Below are 24,966 nucleotides of genomic sequence, written 5' to 3'. Positions count from 1 at the left end.
CCCAAATTAGAGACAATCACTGAAGAAAAGAAAGACAGAGAACACAAATGCAAATCCTGGAGCAATAAACGCCTAAGACTCTTAGAACACATTCCATTTTATATGGGTACCCTTCCATCAGGACCAAATGGATGCGGTTTAGTTGAGAAAAAAACAAACAAACAAACAAACAAACAAACAAACAAACCACGTAACCTTCCATGTCCCTTTATTACACGACCATTGGGCTATTCATGGTTATATAGGTCAAAACCAACAAAATGAGGGAGGAATGGGCATAGAAGTGGTAACTTCTTCAGCACAGCTACAATTTCACACAAAACCCATCTTTCAGAAACTCCTAACAACTATATAATGCTTGTTTGTGGTTATTTGCCATGGTCCAGGGGGACTGGACCGATTGTTAACAGCACTGGAAAGACACAGGACTGGTTCCAGGAGAATGGCAGGGTCAAAGGTCCCAGCATCAGTCTCAGGAAAACTAGTGAGGATGTAGAGCCACGGAACAGACCAAGGAACAGGACCTTGGCTCAGAAGGTGTTTGATGGGAAAGGGCAGACATGGAAAGAGAAAAGCCTCCAGCTAGTCCTCTAGGCTCTGACAGCCACTTCTGTCAGCTTTCCCATTCTAGAAGGATTCTCTTTGCTTATGTCCTGGGGGTACTGAAGTTATTAAATTGCGTCTTTCTCCAGCTCTTCCAATTACAATTTATATTTGAAAACCAACATCATCTTGGAACACTTATCTGTTGTAGGAGACAAGGAAACTGAGGCACAGTTAGACAAGGTGACGGTCTATAAATTGAGGCCAAGTTAAGTACAGCTCCTCTATCCTCCAATAACTCTCTGTGGTCTGGTAAAATATCTACCCACACAGAAAGGTGGGTTCTAGGTTGCTCCTCCCCCGGACACTGCGAGTTACTCCGAAGCTCAGGCACACATCCACACGAAGTTATGAGAAGACAAGGGTGAGATGCTTCCTTTAAAAATATAAATTAATTTATTTTTAGAACGTTGTTCATGACTTATTCCCTACAATATTCCAACACCAATCCCACCACCATTGCACCTTCCCACCACCATTATTTCTAATTTTCCCAACCAGGAAGACGTGCTTCCTAAGGGAAGTAGCACGGAGAATTCATTTCATAGCCCCAAGGTTCAGCCCTTAATTTCTTTTCCCAGTTTTAGAAACTTTCACTAATTGCTTGGAGTTGAGGAACTCCATCTGAAGTCTTGCAAACTCCCGAAGTGTTTTTTTGTTTGTTTTTTCCCTTTCCTTCTTTTCTCTCTTTTCCCTGTTGAAGAAGGGAGTGGTTGCCCATCCTTTCTCTGCAGCCTGGAGAGGTCGACCCCTAGCCTGGAACCTCTCCGGTGGGCACCTCAGCTGCTGCGGCCGAGAGCCTGCAGGGCGCGCGCTGGGCTCGGGGCGAGAGGCTCGCAGAGGCTCGACAGCAGGAGGAGCGTGTGAGCTGTGGGCGTCCCTTTAAAAGCCGCCGTCCGGCCGGGCCTCTGCCTCTCGGGCCGCCCAGTGCCCGCGATCACCTGAAGCTTGCAGCGCTAGCCAGACGGCGGCGGCCAGCGCGGTCCTGACGCTCGGGTCCCGGGAGCTGCGAGCGAGCGTGGCCGTCCCGCGCGTCTCCGCGGCGGAGGATGCGGGAGCGCATCTGGTGGCCGCTGCTGCTGCTGCTGCTGCTTCTGCTGCCGCCGCCACTCCGGGGCGGCCCCCGGGAGGAGCTGGAGTCCGAGCCGGGGCCGCTGCAGCCCTACGATCTGCTCTACGCCAGCGGCGTGGCCGCCTACTACCGCGGGGACTACGAGCAGGCGGTGCGGGACCTGGAAGCGGCGCTGCGCAGCCACCGGCGCCTGCGGGACATCCGCGTGCGCTGCGCCCGCCACTGCGCCGCCCGCCGCCCGCTCGCGCCCCCCGCCGTCGGGCCCGGGGCCGAGCTGCCCCTGCTCCGCTCCTGGCTGGAGCGGGCGCGCTGCCTCGCCGCCTGCCAGAGCCAGCGCCTCGGGGGGCCTGCGTCCCGCCACCGCGTCAGCGAGGATGTGCGCAGCGACTTCCAGCGCCGGGTACCCTACAACTACCTGCAGCGAGCCTACATCAAGGTACCCAGAGCGCGCGCGCCGAGTGCTCCCGGGGCCTCCGGGATGCTCTCCCGGGTCCTCCTGGCATCGCTGTGCTCTGAGCCTTTCTGCCCACCTGGGGCGGGGTGGGGGTGGGGGTGGGGAGGCTTCTAGGCGTTCTGTCTCCTGACCGCGGATCTAGGGACTCTGGTGGCCTGAGAGCTTGTTAAGCCACGCTCGATGGACCTAGCAGAGCTCTTTGATCTCTCAGTCCCCACTTGTCTCCAAACTGGAGGCGGGACTGTTAGGATGTTATTCAAAGGATTGAACCGCTCAGCCGTGCTAGACTGGCAGAGCTGTGTCTAGTAAGAGGTCTCCATTCACAGTTCTTTCTCATTTTCTAATTTCTCTAAACCGTAGATTGAACTTTTTTTTTTCTTCCTCCTTTTGAATTTTAGGGAATATCCTTAAAACAGTATAGGTCAAAGCGAACTTGTTCTGGAACAAGTCTTGCTTGTTTCCCTGAATCTCAAAAAAAAAAAAAAAGTAAGAAAGAAAAAAAAAAGCCCAGACAACCCGAACAAACAAAAGTAAAGTTAAAGTTCAAAGGTTAAAGAGAAAGTATGTTTGGAAAAGGCGAGTCTTCATGGAGCTGCCTGGAACTGTCTCTCTTGAGTGAAGACAGTTCTGCCCCTTTGAGTGAGGGCTTCCAATTTATTTTTAAGCATTTACCTTGCCCTCAGTTAGTGTCTGGAGGTATCCAGTGGACTTTGGCATTTTCCCCACATTTACAAATTTGCAATCTGTTCCAGTGCCAAAGAGAATTTGGCCTGCCTTCCTCACTCCTCCGGCCCTCCCGTGCCCCCATTCAACCCTGCTGCCCTGCCCTTCCTACACTTTCTACCTCTTCTGCTGCTCTGTTGATAAATGAAGTCTTTTCTGCGATTGTTGGAGAAGTGGCAGCTTTTGGGGTTGTACATGACAGCCAGCAGGCCAGGTTGCGTTTCTTCGGTGGCAGAAAGAACATACTAAGTGCTGAGATCCACAGTCTTTGTGCAGCTTAATCCCCAAGAGGCCTCTACTCACAAATGACAGAGATCTCTGGAGAGTTGCAGGTGTCAGTGGAGTTCAAAACTTCACAAGTGAAGCTCTTCATTCCCAGTGGCTAAGGCGTTAACTCTAGACCTGTATGTTGGATAAGAACGAGAGGAAAGCATGAATTCTTTTCACCACTTATCTCCTACTTCCTTGTGCCTCTGGTTGGATGTGCTATGGCAGGCATTCAAGGTAAATCTGATTTTCTTTAAATGGGTGACACAGATTTTTGGTAGTCTTATAGAAATCAGGCAATATAGAAAAGAAAAGGGGACCCTGAGTCCCTCACCACTGATGACAGAGTACGCTAGTTCCCAATGCAACTGCGGATGATCAAGTTTGGCCCCTCCAGTGTGGTTTTTTCAGGATTCTCAGGTTGGCAGTCCTGCTGATAGTTCTGTCACACATTTGGGCATGTTTTCCTTCCACAGGTCCGGGAAAGGAATGCATATTTGTATTTAGCTGTATAAAAATAAATAGCGAGGAGGCAGTTCTCAAGATGTGGGGTTCCTTTCTTTAGTTCTGTAATTAAGCTCTCCATACTGTCAGCGTTAACATGCACCAGTCATTCTGCTTCTGTCCCCAGGTTGGAGGTCAAAGAGGGCCACGTCATAGGTTTAGCATGCTTTGAATTGATCCCAGGAATTAGTCACTCATGGGCACCTCTGTGGGTAAAACTACTGGATGTGGTTTGATGAACCCGTGAAGTTTGAGTTCTTTCAAAAATAAATGAATTCATGTGCTGATTGCTGTTTTAGCAGTGTCCCTGAGAACAGAAAAAGTCTTTCATCTTCTTCTGATTCATCTGCTCTCCAATAAGCAAAGTTTCTTGACTCTATAAGGTATAAACTCTATATAAGGTCTAATATCCTAAGGAGAAAATAAAAATGCATACAGAAACGATTTTTTTATAGCTAGAGTTGGAGGATTATCTTTGTTAATACCTGATAAGGAGTACTGAAGTGACTCCTTCTTCCAAAAACTGCACAAATTTAGGTGCGATTTACTACTAGTAACTTCTCTCTCTCTTCCTTTCTCTCTTTCTCTTTTTTTCTCTCTCATTTACTCATGTGCACAGATATACATGCACATATCATCTTTGGGAGTAAAAAAATGTTTAATAATAACTGAACATCCTTGGGTTCTAAGTGGGCTTAACACCCAGGAGTAAACGGTCCCTGAAGAAAGGCATTCCCTATATGTATCTGGATATGGTCATGGTAGCCTGTGTTCTTGAATCAGTTTGAAATCAGTGATTCAGTTTACATTTGTATAGATAATATTACAATAGATGGAAAAGAGGACTTTGAAGCCAGATTTTGAGAATTCTTAATCTTTTAATGTGGTCAGAAGTAGTGTGTTTATTTCTAGAGATGAAGTGAAATTATTCTCCTCTAGAGGTTTGTAAAGTGGAGAATGTTTGGGAATTCTTTATTCAGTCCTCTCTGATGTGAGTTGGTTCTTTATGCTGGTGTATCCAAGAAGGGTGGAATATTGTGAAATCCAAGTTCTATCGAGTTCACTTTCTCATTTCATAGATGAAGAAAGGTGGATGCAGAGAGGGAGAGGGGCTGTCCCAAGGTCACCTAGGGACTGATTTGATGAAATCAAACATATTTGATTTGATGATCTGAGAGAAGGTCTCTGGACTCATCCAGGAAGGGATATCTGTGCATGTTTGTACCCGCTCACCCATGGTGTACCTTGAATGCCAGGGAATGCTCCAGTCACCACTTGTGCCAGATTTGGACAGCTCCAAAATGAGAGGTCCTTGTCCTCTGGTGAAACAGGAATTCATGGCATTTGTCTTAAGGCCTGCTCTTTGGATTCTTCCTTCGGGCCTGGCATGTAGGGACTTTGTTTGGACAGCTATGAAATAGTTCCATGTGGCTCATAGCCACACTTTTTTTTTAAACATTTGTTTAAACGGCAGGGTGAGATTCTTCAAACTGATTTTTATCATTTCAGATTGTAAGATATAACTCATGATTCATAGCCAAAAACCTAAGAGTTTTATTTATTTATTTGTTTAATTTTGAGTTGATTTTCGTTTTTAGTTTTTGGGGTTTTTTTTGAGGGAGGGACAGGGAAGGGCACACTGAGCCCTGATTAGGGCCTGCTCCTGTCTCTGTGCTCGGGGATCACTCTTGGTGGTACCTGGGGACCGTATGTGGCTCCAGGGATCAAATTTGGTTAGTTGCTCGCAAGGCACACACTTGAAATATTTCTCCTGCCCCAAACCTAGGAGCTTCTAGCAGAATCTTCTGTGAATGTTCAGGTGATTCTATGCTGTTATATGAAACCCACGTCATTTTAAAAAGTATTAACAACCTAGTTTCATCTCATTTTTAGGGCCTAGTTTCACTTCCCACTGCACCCCCACAACACGCATGCATGCGCGCGCACACACACACATATACACACACACACACACGCACACAAACACACACACCCTACTCTGCCATTCTCCTACCAGAGGGAACAAGGCATGCCTGGTTTTACATGTCTGACACTTGTGCACATCTGGGCTTTGTTTATTCTTCTTTGGAAAGAATGTAGACTCTGGGAGGGAGTTTAACTTTAGCCCAACCTCTACCTCTGTGACTATGAGTCAAATGCATGAACTCTCTGAGCTTTACTTTCCCTGTCTGCAAACTGGGGAATCCAAAGGACCTATCCGGTTAATTCCAATTAGATTTAGGAGAGGATGCATATAAATCTTTAGTGACTTGTTTTCAGTAATCAGTGACATTTCTTCGGATCAGTTGTAATAGAATTTTGCTTCTCTTTCTCTATGTGGTCAAATGATAGTTTTTATGATGGAGATATCTGTGTGTGTGTGTTGTGTGCGTGCGCGTGTGTGTATGTGTGTATTATATGTATGTATATGTATATATGTATGTATATGTATATATATATATATATATATATTACAGACTGGAGCGATAGCACAGTGGTAGGGCATTTGCCTTGCAAGCAGCCAACATGGCCAACCGGAATTTGATTCCTCTGCCCCTCTCGGAGAACATGGCAAGCTACCGAGAGTATCTTGCCCGCACGGCAAAGTATGGCGAGCTTCCCATGATGTATTCGATATGCCAAACACAGTAACAAGTCTCATAATGGAGACGCTACTGGGCCAGCAAATCAATGAACAACGAGAGGACAGTCATAGTGACAGTAATATGTATATGTGTATATATATATATATATATATATATATATATATATATACTACATATATTTTTCCTAGATATATCTAGGATACCTTTCACTCCTTCTGCAACTCCCATGTCCACAGTGGATTGTGTTCTTCTCATGATACTTTTCAAATCTAACTTTGGTTTGGAGAAATCCATACACTTGTTTTTCACTTACATGTGCTCCTTGAGACAGAAACTTGATCATTTTTGTATCTTCTAAAGAGTTTCCCAATTTGAATGGTTATTAAATGGACTTTTTTTTTCTTTTTGAGTCACCCAGAGATGCCACATTCCTGGCTCATGCACTCAGGAATTACTCCTGGCGGGGCTTGGGAGACCATATGGGATGCTGGGAATCGAACCTGGGTTGGCCCCGTGCAAGGCAAATGCTCTATCCGCTGTGCTATTGCTCCAGCCTCTGGACTATTTTTGTTATTAATCTCCTGAAGCTTAATTTTTAAAATGAAATATTTTTATTTAGTAGATCTGAGTAGGGCCTTTAGAATTTGTATTCTCCTCAAATACTTAAAGTTGGGAATTAGAACAATAATTTTTCAGTAATGTTAGGTAATAAACAATGGTATGGTTCCCCTTGTGTATTGGGAACATTTTCTCTCCGGTGGCAGGAAGTTTCCTCAGTTTTTGTTTCCAGGCTGTTCAACTGTAGGAAAAGTGACAGCCAGACTGCAGATGGCTTGACTTCTTACTACTCTGCACTTCTTCCACTTCCTTGCCATATTTTTTTTTTCTAATTTAATCCTTATTACTAAAACTGTCCTTCAGATAAATCATGCTTCATTGAACTTGCTGCATGCACTTTTGTTGATTTTAAACAAATGCAAAAAGGAGATTTTTTTTTTCTGTTTGTACTTTCTGGGCCCCTTTGCTCATAGATTCTGTTTGTTGTTATTGTTGTTGTTTTGTGTTTTGGCTGACACCTGGCTCTACACTTAAGTCTATACTCTTGGGAGGCTTGGGGCTGAAATCTTATGGGTTGCTGGGGATCAAACTGGGGTTGACAGCTAGCAAGGCAAATGCCCTTGTCAGGCCCCCAGAGATTGCTTTTGATTGTCTGTTTGTTTTATAATCAGGAATATTCAACAGTGTTTTGATGCCACTTTTCCCAGCCATTTATGGAACAAAAAAGAAAAAAGAAAAGAAAAACAAAATAGCATTGTGTATTTACTTATCATTTTCTTTTTCGCTTAAAAAAAAAAAGTCCACCCTGCATGCTTTTCTTCTGAGTTCATTCTTTGTGTCATTTGACCTTTGTTTTTTTTTTAGGATTAAAAGGAGGACAAAAGGACAGGCAACTAAATTAGGAAATTCTGTTTCCCTCCTAGAGTCATTTTCTAAACTTTATTTTGACCATAATGTCATCTATTTTAGTTGTTTCCAGCGAAGAAAGAAGTGACCTCAGAATTTTTAGATTCTCTTTTTGCTTTATTGATGCATTCTCTTTTATCAGTATTGCTTTCATCAGTCATCAAAAACCTAGACCCCAAATGGGTGATGATATAGATCCAGTTATTCAGAATAAAATTTCCTCCAGAGAGCCAGAAAGCCATATTTAAATCTCTTATTGACTCTACATTTTTGTCCAACAGTATTTCAAAAAGAAGGCTGATTTTGTGTCCACTAGAAATAGCTGTGGTGAGATTGTGCTAGTGGTTATTTCCTCAGGGGATGAGACACTTTCTTTTCTTTTCACAATTGGGCCATTTTGGGGACTTAGATCATAAATTCCATTAGTCAATATCTTTTTTTTTGTTCTATGTCTTAAGAGGGAAACCAGGGGGATTCTTTGTATAAAGTTCACTTAGGTTTGCACCACGAGGTGTTAGAACCTCAATATATTCCTGGCAGGGACTGTGTTCTTTTGGAGGCCCTGTCAGCTTTATCTGCCATTTTCTAAGTGCCCCAGAGGCTTAACATTCTATTAGAAGAGAATTGCTTACTGGTTTTCTCTTATCTCAGTCTGCTGAATCCCAGGATTCCTTTTCAGTTTTTAATAGAGCAAGTAATTAACTGGTATCTCTTCGTAAATCCCATCTCTGAGGATCAGATGTGGTCTGTCACAGCTATCATTTGTGTCCGGGACAAACAACAAAGCAGTGTAGAATTTCTAATGTTTGATAAGATGTCAACCTGTTTTGTGGTTGATAAATTTTAAAAGGTGCTGCTGGGCTCACCTAAAATGTAAACTTGCTTTTCTAGTACCTAATGGCTCTTTTGTATTGTTAAGGCATTGTGTAAAAGGCAGGCCTCTTAGAATCATAGCAGCTTTGAGCTTGAAGGGGTCTGGGAGAGCATCTTGGCTGTATGAGAGAAATAGTTGGTGTTCACTGTGAGGTATAGCAAGAGGGAAGAATTAACATCTAACTCACAATATGTGGTTGAAACTCTATTTTGAAGAATTGTGAATAAACACTATGATAATGAACATCTATGTCACCACATTCCATGTTTTTGTTGTTGTTGGGAAGTGCTTTGTAAGTGGAACTCAGAAGTCTGGGGACACTCTGGTGATACTCTGCTAAGTGGGTTGGCAATTCAATGGAAGGGTCCAAAAGCCACTAGGCCACATTCAGCAATGACTGGGGCCTCCTGTCACTCATCTGTTTTCAGCAGACATAAGTGATGCTAAGGATGGAACTCTGATGGGTGCATATCAGGCATGCTGTCTCGCTCCTGTACTCTTCCTTCTGTTGTCTGTCTCTCTCCCTCTCCCTCCCTTCTTTTTCCTCAATCTCCTTCCCTACTCCCTCCCTCCCTCCCTCCCTCCCTCCCTCCCTCCCTTCCTTCCTTCCTTCCTTCCTTCCTTCCTTCCTTCCTTCCTTCCTTCCTTCGTTCCCTCCCTCCCTTGTTCCCTCCCTCTTTCCCTCTTTCCTTCCTTCCTCCCTCTTTCCTTCCTCCCTCCCTCCTTTCCTTCCTTCCTTCCTTCCTTCCTTCCTTCCTTCCTTCCTTCCTTCATTCCTTCCTTCGTTCCCTCCCTCCCTTGTTCCCTCCCTCTTTCCTTCCTTCCTCCCTCTTTCCTTCCTCCCTCCCTCCTTTCCTTCCTTCCTTCCTTCCTTCCTTCCTTCCTTCCTTCCTTCCTTCCTTCCTTCTTCCCTTCCTCCTTCTTACCTTCCTCCCTCCCTTCCTCCCTCCCTCCCTTCTTCGTTCTCTTGTTTTGGGGTCACACCTGGTAGTGCTCAGCGTTTACTCCCGGTAGACTCCAGGTACTATAAGGGCACTGGGGATGAAACTTGTTCAGCTGCATGCATGGCAAGTGTCCTGCTGCTGTACTATCTCTCCTGCCCAGTTGCTGCTGTATAAAAAGAACAGAGAGAAAGAAAGGTCTAGCAAGGGTGAAGAGTGGTGAGCACCTGAACTATAAACATGTTGCAGTTAGTTAAGCCCTCAGAGAGTCTGAGGAAAAAGTCGAGTCCTGTCTTGACTCCCGTGAGAGCTGAGGGCAGTGGTCTCAAGGGGGCCCGTGCAATTCAAAGAGGATCAGCAAGTGGAGCTGGGCAGGAGACTGGAGTATGGCGTATGGTCTTGTGCCCTTCTCAGCCCTGTATGAGAGGCCGTCTGGTCTGGCCCATCCCTGGTGCTGCTGAGATATGCTGGAAGCCGTTGCCATTGGGAGCTGTGCTCACAGACTTTCCTGAACTGTCTCGCCTGCTGGGCCTTTTCATTCACATGATACTCGGTTCACTCAGCCAAGAGTTATAGTCGTCTGGTGGAAAACTTTGCATTTCTCATTAAGAAAAATGATTTATCCTGTCTTATCCTGTCCTTAGCTGGAGCAATAGCACAGCGGGTAGTGTGTTTTCCTTGCATGAGGCCGACCTTAGTTTGATTCCTCCGTCCCTCTAGGAGAGCCTGGCAAGCTACCGAGAGTATCCTGCCCACACGGCAGAGCCTGGCAAGATCCCTGTGGTGTATTTGATATGCCTAACACAGTAATAACAAGTCTCACAATGGAGATGTTACTGGTGCCCACTTGAGCAAATGGATGAACAATGGGAGGATAGTGCTACAGACAGTGCATCCTGTCCTCCCCCACCCCACCCCACTTAAGCTTTTCTGTAATTTTTGCTCTGTCTTTTATTGGTCTCTTCTTTCCTACAGAATTTCTAGCTATGCCATTTCTATGAGAGTTATTCCCGGTTTGCCAAATGGTCAAAACACGACTTTGCAACAGTGATTTGGAAGCCAGGAGATTTGCAAGCCTTCCAAGTGTGGGGCCGTGAGTTAATCTTTAGTTTCTGCACGTATGGCAAGCATGATGCTAGCAGCTCTGCTGCGTTGATCTTGGCCACTGTGCTCTCTGCATCCTCCAGCGCTACAAATGATTCCTGCTGTACAGTAGCCAGGTCTGCATGAGCACCTGCAGCACGGACTATGACCTCTGGTGAACATCACAGCTGAGACAGAAAGGTGCACAGGCGGTGACCAGTCTGAGTGGGATCCCTGGCAGACACTGTGAAGATTGCCATAAGCCCTCGGCAACTAGAATGTGCTCAAGTACCACAGCTGAAGAAGTCTGATTTCCCAGCAGTCCCCCCATACATGCAAAGACCTTAACCTGTGATCTCTAGCGAGCACCAGAACCAGATGTATGCAAGAACCACACACCCTGGGTCATTGCAACAGCAGCACCAGCAGAGGGAACGGAAGTGTGGAGGGAAGAGATAAAATAGAAAGCAAAAATAACTGGGACACCATCCATCATCAGTTTCAAAGGAAGTGGCATGAAGCCACCAGCCTTCCTTGTGGCACTCTTCAGCGCCTGGTTTCCAGTTATTGGTACGAAGAGGGTGACAGGGTATTTGTTGGAAGGTGTCACTTTCGCTTGGTTGTGCCCCTTTTTCTAACTGGCCTTGCTTTCCATATCTGTTGCCCTCCTTATTCCTCTCCTGTTCAAAGTTTGATGGGTGATTTACATAGCAACATTACATTTATAAAGGAGAAGAGTAAGGGGATCACCAGGGGAGAGAGAAAAACAGGTAGTAGTAAATAGAATGTAAGTTTCTGGTTCTAGAATAATGAAGGCCTTTGAGCCTCTTATTTAATTAAACCTCAGACTAGGCATCTCTTCCCACTGCGCCCCCCCTTTTTTTTGCTGGTTTTGGTTTTTGATTTTTGGGCCACATTCAGGGCTGGAGCGATAGCACAGTGGGTAGGACATTTGCTTTACTCATGGCCGACCCGGGTTCGATTCCTCTGTCCCTCTTGGAGAGCCTGGCAAGCTACTGAGAGTATCCCGTCTTCACTGCAGAGCCTGGCAAGCTCCCTGTGGCATATTCTATATGCCGAAAATAGTAACAAAAAAAATCTCACAATGGAGACATTACTGGTGCCCACAGGAGGACATTGCTGCAGTGGGTCACATCCAGTTGTGCTTAGGCTGTACTCCTGGTTATGTGCTCAGCTATCACTCCTGATAGTCCTGGGAGGACAATAGGTAGTACCAGAGTTGAAACAGGGTTGACTCTGTGAAATGAGGCATCTTGACTCCTGTACTATCTCTCTGTCCCATCATCAACTTTTTAAAAATACATGTTTGGTCTCTCCCTTCACTGTGCCTTGGGAAGATGCAAGAGTTGGGTATGTGTTGGGGAAGATGTTCTTTCTCCCTCTTTCCATATTTTACTTCTGCCAATTTGTCAGCAGTGATGTCCCAATCATTCCACTTACATATGGAAATAGAAAGCCCTCCACACAAAGCAGAGTGGTCTAAGTAGATGTAGGAGTTTAACTGAAGAGCCAGACCTAGAAGATCCCAGGAATACCAACTTCCACCTTTGTGCCATTTTTACTGTTTGTGAGACTCACACTGAACACAACAAACGTGAAATGAAACATTGAATGCTGCTTATAGTATTTGCTAAGTGGAATTAAACTTAACAATAAAAGGTATTGCCTGTTTATGCATTGTTAAGCTTTAGCACTTAAAGGAAAAAATCAAGTATGGCATCCTGGGTCAACATCATTCCAAAATAGGTCGAATGAAAATGAATGAAGTAAAGAGTTTTACTTAGCAGGGAAGTGAAGGAATAAGGGCCATAAAAAGAGGGAGATTCAAGATGTCAGAATTTCCAGAAATCCAGGCTACTGAAATGTTCCTCCTGGAATTCATTATCTGCAAATAATGGTTTCAATTTTTGTGCCAGTAAGAAGAGACTGATGAAGATTGCTGTGTAATTATGCTAGAACTCTGGAATAAAGAAAAATCAGAAAGATAAAATAAAGTAAATTAGTCTAAAATAAATGCATCTGTTAATAAAGTTAATAAATCATAGGAAAGTTAATTGAGCTACTTTAAAAAAAATTATTTTTTTTGCTTCAGTGCTATCTGGTTAGCTTTTACTCTGCCAAGATCAGTAGACTTGCACAAAGAAATCAGCACATAATTAGGACTCCAGACACAGTTTAATTGCCTCAAAGTCAGATCTGCTTTTCTTTTATTTTGAAATGATCTCAAATTAGAGTATCAAATACTAATCCAGTAGACCAGGCTAATTATTTCCCCTCTGAAGCAAGAACTATTTTTTCCTTTCAAATTTTATTAGAGCACCATTATTGACAGAAGCTATTCATAGTTGTCTTTGAATACAAAGATCTATCACAGATCCCACCACCAGTGTCAACCTCCCCCCACAAGTATTCCCAGGTTCCCTGCCTCCCCCCTCCCTAGCCTGCCATGACAGAAACCTTTTCATGTTTGGTTACTAAAATTTGAGTCTGATGATTTCAGTGTTGTGGGATATTTAGTTCTATTATTCCTTAATTCCACTGATGTACTTTGACCTTTGAAACAAGAATGATTTCTTAGTAGTTTGTAGATGGACTCTAGGGTAATGAAGTGATCTTTAACATTAGGACATGGCATTTAGAAATGACACCAGGGACAGAGATTTTCATGACCAATCTTTCCTCCTATGAGATTCCTAAACTCCAGTTACATAGTAGAGCATGCAGGTTTTTATTGAAGCAAGAGTGTTTCAACCTGGCTTACTGATATTTTAGGATGAGTAGTTCTTAGCTGTGGTGTGCTGTTTTGTGCATTATAGGAAGGTTAGCTGCATCCCTGGCCTTTGCATACTAGGTGCCAGTACTAACATATTCACCATCCTCTGAACTGTCACAGCAAAGCATGGCTTCCCTGCCTGCCTTGCAGAATGTCCATGAGTTACCCCACATTTAGAATCACCAATATAAGTGTTAAGCAATAATTAAGATAACTGGACATCTTTTATATTTTGTACATCATTTCCTCTGTGAAATACACAAGGAAAGAATCCCTTGTTTGTATATACGGAATTGGATCAACTAGGATCCCCTTCAAAATGAGTCAAATGATACAGGAAACAAAGCAAAATATTTTTGCGAGTAAAAATGTTCACTATTAAATTGCCTTAAGCTTTGATGCTTTTCCAATCAGCAATTAAGTTTTGTGCATGTCCTTTTAGTTGTATCATTTCCTGTAGGCCATGGGAATATGAAGACTAATGAAATACCTCCTCCACCTTCAACTCATTCACAGACCATGGGGAGACACTAACGTTTACATTAGAGATGAGGACTGGAAATACTTCTGTGTGATTATGTAGTGGCAGTTTAAAGGTGTTTGTGTCAAATGATTGAAATTAGATATGCAAAGGACAGAAGTTAAATATGTATGGTCTATCAGAAATATGTATAACATGCTAGTGATGTTTCACTTTTAGGTAGGAAATTGGTACTCGAAAAAATTCTGAAATTAGAGTTAATTGAAAATTTGGAGAATGAAATCAAAAGCACAGGTTATTTTATGAATGCATTTGATCATGAGTTTTTAAAAAGAAGAAAGTATAGTATTCTGAATCTTGAAATTATGATGCATATTAATATGTGAAATAATAGCTTTGGGGAATTTTTACTAAAAATTTTTGTCATGCAAGATACTGCCTTAAAGCTAAGTGAATTGAGATTTAGTAAATTGGGGTATAAGTGTTGAATTTAAGTTCTTAAAGGACACTATTTTTCTACTTCAGGTTTCTTTGAAATTATAAGTGTCGCTCACTCAAATTTCCATTTCACAATTTGCCAAGTTATTCATCCTTTTGGGATCAATCTCTGGGAAAATATGAAACAAAAATTACCAAACTTGAAGAGTTACTCTAAGAATAACATTAAGTAGTTGAGAAAGCCATTTTTGTGGAATAAGCATAAGTAAGTGATGTGGAAAAGGAGAAATTAAAATCCTAAAAGGTCAAATCATGACATAAAGAGCAATGAAGGGGAAACAAGAATAAAAGCATTTGCCTTCATTTCTTCATACAGCAGAAACAAGTGAAACATTTTTTACTATTCTTTCAAACCATTGAACTCAGAAAAAAGAATCAGAGGCAAAGTACACGTATTTGCATGTGGTCAACTCTGGTTCAATAATCACAGCACAATAGTCTCTTCTACTCTTAGAGTGATTTCTGAGCACAAAGCAGGAATAAAACTTGATAACTGCCAAGTGTGGCCCCCAAACCAAAAAAAAAGTAGAATTAACAAAAACCTAGTAAAAATAAGGTCTTGTTTATGTGCATGAAGAATCAAGAACAGCTGTGATAAATATCAGGTTGTTCACTCCATGGCTTAGAGGCCAGCTGCACACTCTAGGGGTAAGGGCAGCTCGGATAGAGAAGAGAGCACCAAATAAAGGGTGCTGTGAAGATCCTCCCAGGATGGGAGATGCCTGCTGAAAGTAGTCTATGAACCGAACATGATTGCCACCCAATGTCTCTTCTGGAGACCACAGCACCCCAAACCAGAGATAGAACAAAAGGGAGTGCCCTGCCACAGAGGCAGGGTGGGATGGGGGATGGGAGGGGTGGGAGGGATACTGGTAATGGTGGGGGTGGAGAATGGGCACTAGTGGTGGGATGGGTACTTGATCATTGTATAACTGAAACCCAAGCACAACAACTTGTAAGCCTACAACTGTACCTCATGGTGTTTCACTAATAAAAAAAAATTAAAAAAAGAATCAAATTAAAATAAACATGGATTAGGAGACTTGCTAGTTTACAGCTCAAAACTCTACTATTTTCTTGATGTACCTTATGCACAAAACATATAAATAACCCAGAAATGGGACAGTAACTCTTCTTTCTATATTCAGAAAGTTACCCAAACCAATTGTTTGGATTTAGCTTTGAGACAGTATCTTTTATGCCACAATTAATAATAATAATAATATTATTTATTTATAACCACTACATTTCAGGCATGGTGGAATAAAATGTTCACCGTTACATTCTCATAACTCCCTGATGATGGTATCTTAGTGTAATCTTCATTTTGCAAAAGGAGCACTGTATCTTGAAAAGTTAAATAGTATGTTTTGGAATCACACAATAGTAGCACAGTCAGAGTTTGAATCTTTTTTTGTGTTTGTTTTGGTTTGTTTGTTCTTTGGGTCTTACCTGGTGGTGCTAAAGGCTTATTCCTGATTCTTTGCATGGAAATGATTCCTGATGATACTAGTGGGCCTGCAAGTTGAAACCATGCAAGGTTGGTGACATACAGGGCAAGGAACCTAGTTGTACTTTCATTCGTCGCCCAGAATCTAGGTTTTTCTGATGAGAAAATCTGATTTTTCATTCACTTCTCATAGCTTCAAGTTTTGACATCAGATGGATCTCTGTTAAAAATATCCTACCTTTTACTATAGAGACTTTTGACCAGATTTTAGATCTGTGAAATGGGTATAGTAATTCATATTTCACAAAGTTTTTATGAGAAATACATGTTACAGAAAAAAAATCGCAAGGTTCACCTCAATCTCATTGACTTACTTGCTCTTAATCATACATTCCAGTTGGGTAAAGACAAATTTGCAAGTGAAGATAAAATTCAGAGGCCACAATCTCGAGGATAAAAGACAAACGAATAGACAAACATGTGGTGATAAACTGAGAAGATAATTAAACTTATGTTAGGTTGGGAAAACTTAGAGATACACAAGTCTACAGCTTGACCTATTCATTTGGAAATACTGGTTTCAAATCCAATTTTCTATTCATTGGAACACAGTCTTTCTAGCTTTCATTCATCATCAGTCTAAAACAAAAAACTTACTCTCCTTTGAGAATTTGGGATTTTTGTTTGTTTGTTTGTTTTTGTTCTGTTGAAAAAACTTCTACTCTTGCAACCACTGCATTTTCTAACTCTCTGATTTCATAATATCCTCGAGATTGTGGCCTCTGAATTTTATTTGAAAATGGATTCTGTTCAAACACATTCCAAATTTGCTCTGTTTCATATTAATAGATAAAAATCTTTTCCCACAGAAGGACACATTTTGGGAATTTTAAATCCTCTTAAGCCTTTTCTCCACCCTGATCTTTTGTACCCCTGGGAGATGATTTATGTTTGGTAATTAACAAGCACCTTTTTACAGGCACGAAAATATTAGAGTGTTTCTTACATTAAAGAGTACCCTTCTTCCATTGACCAATGCAAGAGTAAGACTAACAAAAATACAAAAATAATAAGTTCCTGCATCTAGGAATCAAGCAACTCAAGCCTTACTTCAGGTTTTGTCATTGATATTTCTCTCTAGACCTCAATATCTCTCATTTTCATAAGGCAGCATTGAACTAGATGAATTATTTGAGTGATTTTTTCTTTCTTTCCTTTCTTTCTTTCTTTCTCTTTTCTTTCGTCTCTATTTCTTTTTCTCTTTCTTTCTCTTTTTCTCCTTCCTTCCTTCCTTCTTTCCTTCCTTCCTTCCTTCCTTTTTTCTTTTTCTTTCTTTCTTCTTTCTTCTCTATTTCTTTTTATCATTCTTTCTTTCTCTTTTTTCTTTCACTTTTTTCTTTCTCTTCCTTCCTTCCTTTCTTTCTTTCTTTCTTTCTTTCTTTCTTTCTTTCTTTATTTCTGCAGTTTGAGTTTCTAAAATACATTAGTCACCTGATACAATAAGCCTCCAGTTTGCTTAAAAAAACATAACATATGAGGTAACAACGGTATACTGGAGGCAGCAGGTGTTTAGGAGGTTATAAGGAAGCAATTATTTCCAGTGTGTCTGAGTCTGGCCTCCTCTCTGCACAATTGCTCTTTGAACTAAAACTGAAAAGATCACTTTAGTTGTATTGAATTTGGTAATTTTACAGTGCTTTAAAAAGTACAAGGTAAACTTCAACATGTACAGAAAAGACAAAAAATTAAAATTATTAAAACTTTATTACAATGAAAACAGTTAAGAACAAGGAGGAATAGAAATAGTTTTTTTATGGATCGTCATCTGAAAAAATTATTTTTGGTGATTGAAGAACGTCTTACTGAATTTGAGTGAAATTCCTTTACTAAGTAATCGAAGAGCAAGTAATAAAATCCAAGATCTTAGTTCAAATATGAAAGACTTCTGGTTGTGCCAGGGATTGAGCTTGGGGCTTTACACATTCAAGGCACTACTGCAGATGAACATTTCCCATATTTGTGAAGTAGGAGAATAAGGAAGACAGAGAAAAAGTTTAGACATTTTCCAAGAAGACCCAGACACAGGCACAGTCAAGAGTGTTGTGGGGATAGGGGACAGTGGAGAAGGATCTTGAGATTATGGTGGAAGAGGTTAGGCACTTTGGTGATGAGGATGGTGTAGCTCTCTATGTATAAAACAATAATGTTGTGGGTTTGTTTGTTGAAAAGAATAAAATTTTCAAAAAGGAACCAATTTTATTCCATATTTTGAGAATTTTATGTTTCTAAAGTAAAAACATCAGTGCTTTGCAAAACAAAACAATTTTATTCCAGATTTCAAGAATTTTAAGATTCTAAACTAAAAACAGTATTTTGCAAAATAAAAAACAAACATAACAAATATAAAAATATTTTCCAAAACTGGAAGTTGTTCACATGTAATAGGGAGCCCCAGAAAAAAAGGCATTTGGCATAAGTCATGAAAATATTTACTAGGGAGTTTCTATTGAAAATTTAAGCACATGATCTTAAACTGGGTAAGAGTTTATATACTTTCCAATCTATAATTAATCAGATTCTGATTTTAGGAAAGGAAAACTTGTCATACACAGAGGATGGACTCATTACAGATTTTTTCCCCCACTGGAAAATCAGATCTATCTATTCTGCTTTTCTCCTTTTCTCCTTGGTGAGAGTATAGAGGTATGCCTAGCTATGCTCAGCCATCATTCTTGTGATGGTAAAGGGATTCTATAAATGGCCCAGAATTGAAGAGTCAGCTGCGTGCAAAGAAAGCCCTAACCCCTGTTACCATCTCTCTGGCTCCCTAGTGTAGAATCCTTCTTAACTGTGGTTAATTGTCTTAGACCAGTGTCACTCTCCATAAAGAGCTTCCCTGATACAAAGAAATGAAAGGAAAACAATCAGTGGATACTAAGGTAGTAAAAACACACATGGGTATATAACTCATGAAATGGTTAGGGAAACAATGTTTAATTTTTAGTCATCAACTCTCTGATTTCTGGCCGAGTACCTCTGAGATAATACCTGAAATGTATTTTGCTGTGATCTTAATGTACCTCTAAGAGTTTTTGTTTGTGTGGTTTTTTTTTTTAATTTTGGTTTTGGGTTTTGGACCAAGTCCAGCAGTGTGTAGGACTTACTTCTGCTTCTGTGCTCAGGGATCACTCCTGGTGGTTCTCCAAGGACCATATGCGTGAGGCATGGAGGATCGAAACCAGATACCTGGATACAAGACATGTACCATATTCACTATACTACCTCTCAGCTCAACTTTAAGAGATAAAATTCATAATAGGTCATTAGAGTATTCATGCTTAAGCATTGAAAAGCAGGCACACCTCTCTTAGGAAGACTATTGTGATAGACCAAGATCTGCGGGGAGGGGGGTGGAATACAGTTTTATTCACAGAGTTTTTGTAGTGCTGTTCAGAGACAGTTCTGAACCTGAACCATATGGGTCATATTCTATAGTTTTTTGTTTTGTTTTATTTTTTATTGAATCACCATGAGATACAGTTATAAAGCTTTAATGTTTGAGTTTCGGTCATACAATGATCAGAGACCCATCCCTTCACAAGTGCACATTTTCCACCACCAAAATCCTCAGTATCCCTCCTCCATCCAATACCAACCCTACCTCTGCCTGTGTGGCAGACAATTTCCACAATACTCTCTCTCTCTACTTTGATTACATTCAATATTTTGACACCAGTTCCACCATTAATATTTGGATTTTTCTCGCCACTACTCAAACCTGTTGAAAATGCAATGCTAGGCAATTTATTTTGTATTGCTTTTTATAAATAGCATAAGATGTGGTCATGCACTCTTGGAATTCTAAAATTTTAGATAATTAGGGCCTGGAGAAATCTCTCTAGCGAGCTGCTCATTTCTGAGATTCTTTTGTGTGTCTCTGGATCACGGCTGTTAAGAAACTTAAACAGTAGCTGGATGCAGTTCTTGGGCATCATCTCAGGGTTCCATAAGGAGGGGAGACGACAGGGACTGGCCTACCCCTTGCCCCTGAGGCCTGATGTTTGCCGTTACTGCTCCCTTGTACCTGGGCTTTTCATTGGGTTCTGGAAGGTGGTCACCGCCAGGATTCCTAAGGGGCAGGTGGAGTAGCCTGCTGAAAGCAGCCTGGTGCAAAGTTTGGAGGCATCTCTGCAGCGAGCTGGTCAGTTCTGAGATTCTTTTGTGTGTCTGCTGTAGTTTTATAAACCATTTGAATGTGTTAGCTCTGATGGGTTTCACATGTGAATTGCTAGTGGGTCTACATAGTCCTTCATCTTTAAAAGCATTCAAATGATAACAGATTATCTCAAATGCATTTATATATACACATGCATATATATAATAATTATTATTTGTTTTAAAACTTGACACCAGTGTTCTCCACAATTCCTTTCTTAATAGTGATAAGGGACAAAAATACCTCTATTGTCTGAGTATGGGATAGTAGAAGTCCAAACTCTGTTCAACTACTGCCCGAGGTGGCAGAGGTGAGCACCTTCCCGGTCCTGTCCCAACAGTATCTGGTTAGAGCAAGGGAGGGAGTCATTGCTATCAGTATTTCTATTCTTTGTGCCTCTTTGTTCTGATTTTTTTCTTTTTAGGTCACACTGGTGATGCACAGGGGTTACTGCTGGCTCATGCACTCAGGAATTATTCCTGGTGGTAGTGGGGACCATATGGGATGCTGGGAATCAAACCCGGTTTGCCTGCGTGGAAGGCAAATGCCCTACCCGCTGTGCTATTGCTCCAGCCCCATTCTGATTCTTTAACTAAAGAGAATATATGGGGTGAGGGAGCAATTTCTTCGTATCTGTTTGCTTTTTTCCATTACGTTCTTCAGTTGTAAGCTTCTTCAGAGTCTGATCTGGGATGTCTGAGAAGCAAAAACTCCAAAAAAGTCATCATTATGTGTATATGCTGGGTCCCCAGTCAGTCTGCTTTCTTACTGCTTTTATGTCTTCTGTTTTTTTCTATTATTCTATATCTGAAGATTTTAGATGTGCTTAAGGAGAGGTTTAGAGAAATTACTTGATTTTCTGTTGTTCAGAATTTCAGGTTTCATGCAGTCTCTTTAAATTTTCTTTAAATTATTGTGAAAACGATGAATACAATTTGGAGTGGAGCTGTATTCAGAAATCTGGAAAACTTAATTATCAGTTCTTTACTGCAGGAAAGCTTTATGATCTCTAATGAAAACGTCTTGTTGACTTTTTGTCACAGTTACTATATCACACCTAAGTAAAGCAGCTGAACAGTGCTAAGATTCATGTCAGTAATCAGGGGAATGCAGATCAGAGCAGCAGTGTGATATCACCTCACACCATTGAGAATGGATTATATCAAAGTCCAGTGCTGGTGAGGATGTGGAGAAAAAGGAACCCTCATTCATGGTTGATGAGAATATTATCTGATTCAGGATCCTTAAAAAGCAGTTGTGAAACTTCTTATGCTTTGGAAGTGTTGGAAGCCTGTGAAATAAACGATTCATAGAACTTGTGATTAGGTTAGTAGATTTTATTAACTGTAAAAAATTGAAAACAGAGCTTTCATATGATCTAGCAATTCTTGGCATCTGTCCCAAGAAAACAAAAAACATTAACTCAAAATGATTTATGCACACCTATGTTGTTAATTGTAGCACTGTTTACAATAGCCAAAATCTGGAAACAACCCAAGTGCCCAAAGGCAGGTTAGTGGATAAAGAAAATGATATGTGCACACACACATATGTACAATGGACTACTATTTATATACACACATATGTACAATGGACTACTATTAAGGTATAAGAGAAGATTACGTTTTGCATTTCAGTGTAACTTGGTTGGAGTGGGAGGTATTCATGTGAAGCAAAGTGAGTTAGAAGGAGGACAAATGCCAGATGACCTCATTCATATGTGGAGTTTAAAGGGCCAGTGTAACGGAAAGACAATGGCCAATAAAAACGAACCCCAGTATTCTGCCAACAGGACTGTTTGCCAAGAAGGACAATCGGGAATTGGATAAGGGACCTTAGGGACATCAGTGGAGGGATATCAATGCAGGTGGAGGGTGTGGTACAGTAGCAGTGTTTACCTAAGAAACAAAAATCAGTATTTATACCATTGTAAAGAATGACAGCTCAATTTAAAGAAAAAAAGATTGTTTCTTCCTGCTTTTGCTTTAGGGCTATAAAAAGTATCAGCACATAATCTTTGGTTGCCCTCAGCTTGCCCTTTTACTATTTATGGGACCATAGAGGAGATCCCTTTGAAGCATGTAATTTAACTCTTTAAAAATAAATCTCTGGTTATCTTAAGCTATTTCTCCAGTAGGATAGTTAACAAAGACTTACTATTTTGTTATAAGTGGGAAATCCATTTGCTTAGTATTTAAGATAAGAAAGCGCAAATGCTTCTACATATGATTCTGTTTTCTCTTTATCATTGTGCCAGCATAAATATGAGGATTACGTAATGCATGCCACTTCAAATTCCATTATTATGTCTGAGTCTTTGATTTAAACATTTGCACTGCCTTACTTCAGTCTTTGAGTCTTTATGTTGGTTAGAACGCAGTGCATGTTTGTTGAATTAGAATTGACAGTTCTTTACGGGCATGAGTTTGTTCTTATGATTCTTCTATTACTAAACAGTTATTTAAAAGCCACATTCTATGCACTTGACCATAAGGTTTTTTTAAAACACCAAAACTTTTGGAGACCAAGAGATTGTCCACAGTGCTTGCCTTGCATGCAACCAATCCCACTTAATTATCCAGCATTTCGTAAACTTTCCCAAACACCATCAGTAGTGCTTTCCTGAGCACAGAATCAGGAGTACTCACTGAGAACAAATACCATCCCTCTCCCAAATTAAATCTAGAACAAACATGTGCTATTGACCTCATAGGTTGATTTAGTAATAATAATATGAAGTTGGACATGATACATTAGAAACAGTATGAGGCAAGTTAAGAAAGTAGCTCTAATTATAAGCCTGTCATTAACCCTGCATGGTTTTATGATGATAAACTTCTTGTATCTTCGCCTCCTTTTGTTCCCTTATAAATTAGGTGATTGAAATTTGTAATCCTAAACATCTCTACTAACAGTAATATAGTTTAATGATTGACAGGATGTTTCCTCTGATGAAGTCAACGAGTGTTGCTAAACTTTCATTATCTCAGCAATTGTATTTATTGCTTATTAGATTAAATACTAAATCCTACTATATTAACCTAAGCATTAAAACATGATATATTCATACTAATGTGAATGGCTAGGACAGTATAAAATTCTGAATATTTTGAAGAGTAAAACCAGATGGACAAACATAGAAAATGTCTTTTGCAGCACTGTCAATGACCTGAATAAATATTTTGACCTTATCATTCAATTCAAAATCTGTCTCTAACTAAAATGTTAGAAAATATTGCACTCGCTCCTCAGAATTCTACAAAATTCATCTGAAAATTTGTAAGCTAATGCTTAAATTCTACTGTATTCAGTTTTCATTATTTCTGGGCTGGAGCGATAGCACAGCGGTAGGGCATTTGCCTTGCATGCAGCCAACATGGCCGACCCAAGTTCGATTCCTCCGTCCCTCTCGGAGAGCCCGGCAAGCTACCGAGAGTATCTCGCCTGCACGGCAGAGCCTGGCAAGCTCCCCGTGACGTATTCGATATGTCAAACACAGTAACAACAAAGTCTCCAATGGAGACGTTACTGGGCCCGCTCGAACAAATCGATGATCAATGGGAGGGCCTGTAATGCTGGATCAAAATCAGTCATACTTTGTAAATGCCATCAGTTATCAGTTGAGATTAACTCTACACTCATATAAAACCTGAGTAGTACTCAGTCTTATTGCATACAATTCTGAAAAAAGTATTAAACTTCTTTGAAACTCTGTTTTGCTATGAAATTAGGATACTACTATTATATATCTTTGGTATAGGCATACTATAAGGTTTGAAGAAATTGTTTATAAAAGTTTTTAATTTTTAACAAATATAATGTAAAGCAATGTAAATTAGAGCCAAAGATGAGACTCAGGTGGTAGAGGCCATGCTTAGCATGCTTAGCATGGCCCTTAGTTTGATCCCTGCAGTGCATGGATCCCTAAATACTGTCAGATATAGTCCACGTGGTCCCCGCGCACTGTAAAAGCAAGATAATTAATGGTTAATTAAGATATGTCACTGTCACTGTCACTTTCATCCTGTTGTTCATCGATTTACTCGAGTGGGCGCTAGTAACGTCTCCATTCATCCCAGCTCTGAGATTTTAGCAGCCTCTCTTTACTTGCCTTTCCCAACAACTGCTATATTTGTTTTACTGTATAAAGTTACTATATAATATAGTTTTCACCACATTAAATTGCTTGTTTTTACAACAAAAATGGCAATGGCTGTGTTGGCCTTGGAGTTTAATAATATGAACTAAAAATAGTTCTCCAAATGCTTTCAAGCTTACATAAGTAAAATATGAGTAATACAGACATAAGATAATCTATATAAAAGTTCTTTTTTCTCTTGAAAACTTTTATCTCTGACGTCCTTTAATAAATTCCAGACCCTTGCATGCCTTTATTCTGGGTGCTAGGGAGCTGGTAGTCAAAAATGTTGCTTAAAGCAACATTTGGATCAGGAATTGTTTGACAAAGTCAATGGTTAGAATATTTGTAGGTTTTTGTTTTGAATTCCTATGATAATATCAACTCTCAAAAATGATCTTCTCTGTGAAATTCTAGTAGCAATTAACATTGGGGCTTCATATATGATATGAGTCATATCAACAAAGAAATGAAGGAGAGAAAAGCCTGAGATTCCCACAAACTGGGAATCGCATTATTTCCCAAGATCCTAAGGATGTGGGCTAAATTATGTCAATGCTAAATTTTCCTAGGGGTGTTTATTGTTGTGATGTTTGGATATTCAAATGTATGGCAAGTGTCATATCTGTGTTGGCCTTAATAATAACATGAACTAAAAAATAGTTTTCCAATTGCTTTCAAGTTTACATAAGTAAAGTATGAGTAACACAGACATAAGATAGTCTATATAAAAGTTCTTTTTTCATCTTGAAAATTTTAAGATCTCTGACATCCTTTAATAAATTCCAGGAAAAACAA

General features: G+C 40.6%; 1 protein-coding gene across 1 annotated transcript in view; it reads left to right on the top strand.

Annotated features, from left to right (window-relative positions):
• The first annotated feature begins 1,510 nt into the window (after positions 1-1,510).
• P3H2 (prolyl 3-hydroxylase 2) overlaps positions 1,511-24,966 on the top strand; it is a 194,945-nt gene continuing 171,489 nt past the window's right edge. The window contains exon 1 of the mRNA XM_056121651.1: positions 1,511-2,111. Within this exon, the coding sequence (XP_055977626.1) occupies positions 1,653-2,111 (459 nt within the window). The 5' untranslated portion in view covers positions 1,511-1,652. The remainder of the gene's footprint in view (positions 2,112-24,966) is intronic.

The sequence above is a fragment of the Sorex fumeus genome, unplaced genomic scaffold (genome assembly GCF_029834395.1).
Source record: "Sorex fumeus unplaced genomic scaffold, SorFum_2.1 ptg000044l, whole genome shotgun sequence".
In the NCBI taxonomy this organism is placed as follows: Eukaryota; Metazoa; Chordata; class Mammalia; order Eulipotyphla; family Soricidae; genus Sorex; species Sorex fumeus.
Note: the sequence above shows the minus strand (reverse complement) of the source record. Positions and strands in the feature narration are given on the sequence as shown.